Below are 2,570 nucleotides of genomic sequence, written 5' to 3'. Positions count from 1 at the left end.
CCCGCCGCTTCCCACCTTTTCCGGCATCCCGGAAAACAGAGAAAAAAAACCAAAACAAAACCCAAAGCAAAGCGTGCCCGGACCTCCCGAGGTGCTCGGGACCGCCGCCCCTCCGCCTCCTCGACGGACTGGGAAATAGGTGGCCCGTCCGCGGTGCCGTTTTTCTGACGACGGCCCTACGGTCTTTGTTAAAGTAATAATATATGTACTCTAAGCGTCTCCTTTTCATGGTAATTGCCGCTGATTTGGGTATTTGTTTAGCTTAAGCAGCGCGCTGCTGACAATGGACGATTTGCTGTAGCTTGCATAGTTTAGAAAATCGCACCTCGATCTGTGCATATCTGAGCGTCACCTCCGACCAGCACTAAAAGGCTTTCGTGTTTGACTTCCAGTCTGTAAGACCTGTATCGTGCGTTACTTGGAGACCAGCAAGTATTGTCCAATCTGTGATGTCCAAGTGCACAAAACTCGGCCACTGTTGAATATAAGGTAGGAGAAAGAGGCGATGCGCACTCTGCCCTGCAGCTCTTGTTTTACTTTATGTGGGGAGACCAGCAGTAGTCGGGTCGATGTTATCTCTTCGTCTGCGATTTAAATCTGAAAGGACTTGTCAATTTACAAGCTAACTCGTGTCTATGCTCTCGCTTTGGAGTTTTGTCATTGATTGAAATTGAAGATTACTCTGGATGCGAGACAGAAAGTTTTTGTTGGTCTTTTTTTTTTTTTTGAATACGCGATGTGATGCCTCTTCTCTCTCTCCCATGCTCATGTGGACAATCCCGACTGTTTTTACCTCCACTTTCTATTTCTCCCAGTCATGAAAACGCTTGTTGAAACTTTCCAAGCTAAGAGGCAAAAGCTTTTAAAGCATGCTTCTCCTTTCAGAAATATTTTTCTTCTCAGTGTTACTTTTTGCTCTCTTTATTTTCTAGGGAGGACACGTAGTTTTTAAGGCCTTCCTTCAATCTGAGATAATTATTTTTCAGTTGTGGTAGAACAGATGAGTTTTGTTTTATAACGGTATTTAGAACAGTGTTAGTCTGATTACAGGGTCTTGTAAGTTAACTTTTTATGACTAGCCTCCCACTTTGTAGAAGATGCCTCATTGCTGTGAAAGATTATAAATGAGGAACTGCTGCTTAGATTAAAATACAGCTTCATCAGCTTAATTTTATGTTTTGGGGTTGTTCTTTTTTCAGGTCAGATAAAACTCTCCAAGATATTGTGTACAAGCTAGTACCAGGCCTTTTCAAAAGTAAGTAGCTAAATCTTTTTTTTTTCCTTAAGAGCAGAAAAACAGAACCACAGCTGATATCCTATATCAATACCTGGAGTTACAGAGTAAATACTAAAATAAAAATATATGCTTTTCCATCTAGATGAAATGAAAAGAAGAAGGGATTTTTATGCTGCTCATCCATCGGCTGATGGTAAAACCTCTCGTTTGCAACTTTAATAAATGTAGCACTGACCTAGATGCTTTGCTGTTTCCTTCTTAAATTACAAACTATGTATTACTGTGACAGAATTTTAAGAAGTAAATTCAGCATCATAAAACTTTATTGTTTTATCACTTGGGTATCTTTAATTAATAATCTTACAATGGAGATTTTTTTTTTTTCCTTGTTACTGAGAATTGCCATTCTTCCTGATTTGAATTTCAAAATGTAAATTATTGTGGAAATTTCTGCGCAGCTGCCAATGGCTCTAATGAAGACAGGGGAGAAGTGGCTGATGAAGACAAAAGAATTATAACAGACGACGAGATAATAAGCTTATCCATTGAATTCTTTGACCAGAATAGGCAAGTTCCAGAATGGCAATATTTTATCTTTACCTGACTGATAGCAGCTATATTTATTATTTGTTATAATTGTTTAATTTCTTCTCACAGACTGGAACGAAAAGGAAATAAGGAGAAAGAAAAATCAAAGGAAGAGGTAAATAACTTTGCTTTACTCCAGAGAAAACATAACACGCACAAACATCTTTGGGGCAAGTTTGTAGCTGAGAAAAATACATAAGTATGTGTATCTAGACCAAAAGCAGCATGCCTCCTGTTATGGCGCTAGGTTCAGAAGAGGTAAACCATCGTCATATAGCTGTATGTGTAAGCAACTTAAAAAAAACCCGAAAACCTGTAGTATTACTTCTAAAGCAGAATCTGATTTTTTGTCAAATTCTGCAATAAATTTATATTTTAATAAATTAATTATGAATTAATTTTTAAAAATATATGTAAGGCATATATATCCTAGGAAGTAATTTAGTCTGAGATACAAATCTTTATGTATAAAATTAGTTGCATTTTTTATTACTTTCTCTGGAACTGTAATTTACCACTTATTTCTGTTGTTCCTTCTAAGGCTGCAGAAATTGTTGCATTATAGTTCATAATTTAACAAAGTGCATTTTTTTATAAAATTGCACAAAATGTTAGAATACAACTTTGGTGGGAGTAAATTGTACTCAGTAGACTGATTTTCTTTACTATGCCCCCAGGTGAATGACAAAAGATACTTACGCTGCCCAGCAGCAATGACAGTGATGCATCTAAGAAAGTTCCTGCG

The 2,570-nt window shown here is 37.4% G+C and overlaps 1 protein-coding gene across 1 annotated transcript in view; it reads left to right on the top strand.

Moving 5' to 3' along the window:
• Positions 1-392: 392 nt before the first annotated feature.
• The window catches only part of BMI1 (BMI1 proto-oncogene, polycomb ring finger), a gene marked incomplete at its 5' end in the record, with an annotated part of 3,628 nt that continues 1,450 nt past the window's right edge, over positions 393-2,570 (top strand). Inside the window, 6 exon segments of the mRNA XM_010163283.1 lie at positions 393-489; positions 1,200-1,255; positions 1,380-1,430; positions 1,696-1,804; positions 1,895-1,940; positions 2,503-2,570. The exon segment at positions 2,503-2,570 is cut by the window's right edge and continues 5 nt beyond it. Of these exon segments, the coding sequence (XP_010161585.1) occupies positions 393-489; positions 1,200-1,255; positions 1,380-1,430; positions 1,696-1,804; positions 1,895-1,940; positions 2,503-2,570 (427 nt within the window).

Source organism: Antrostomus carolinensis, unplaced genomic scaffold, assembly GCF_000700745.2.
Source record: "Antrostomus carolinensis isolate BGI_N321 unplaced genomic scaffold, ASM70074v2 scaffold40352, whole genome shotgun sequence".
Taxonomy (NCBI): Eukaryota; Metazoa; Chordata; class Aves; order Caprimulgiformes; family Caprimulgidae; genus Antrostomus; species Antrostomus carolinensis.
This window is presented reverse-complemented; position numbering and strand designations above follow the sequence as displayed.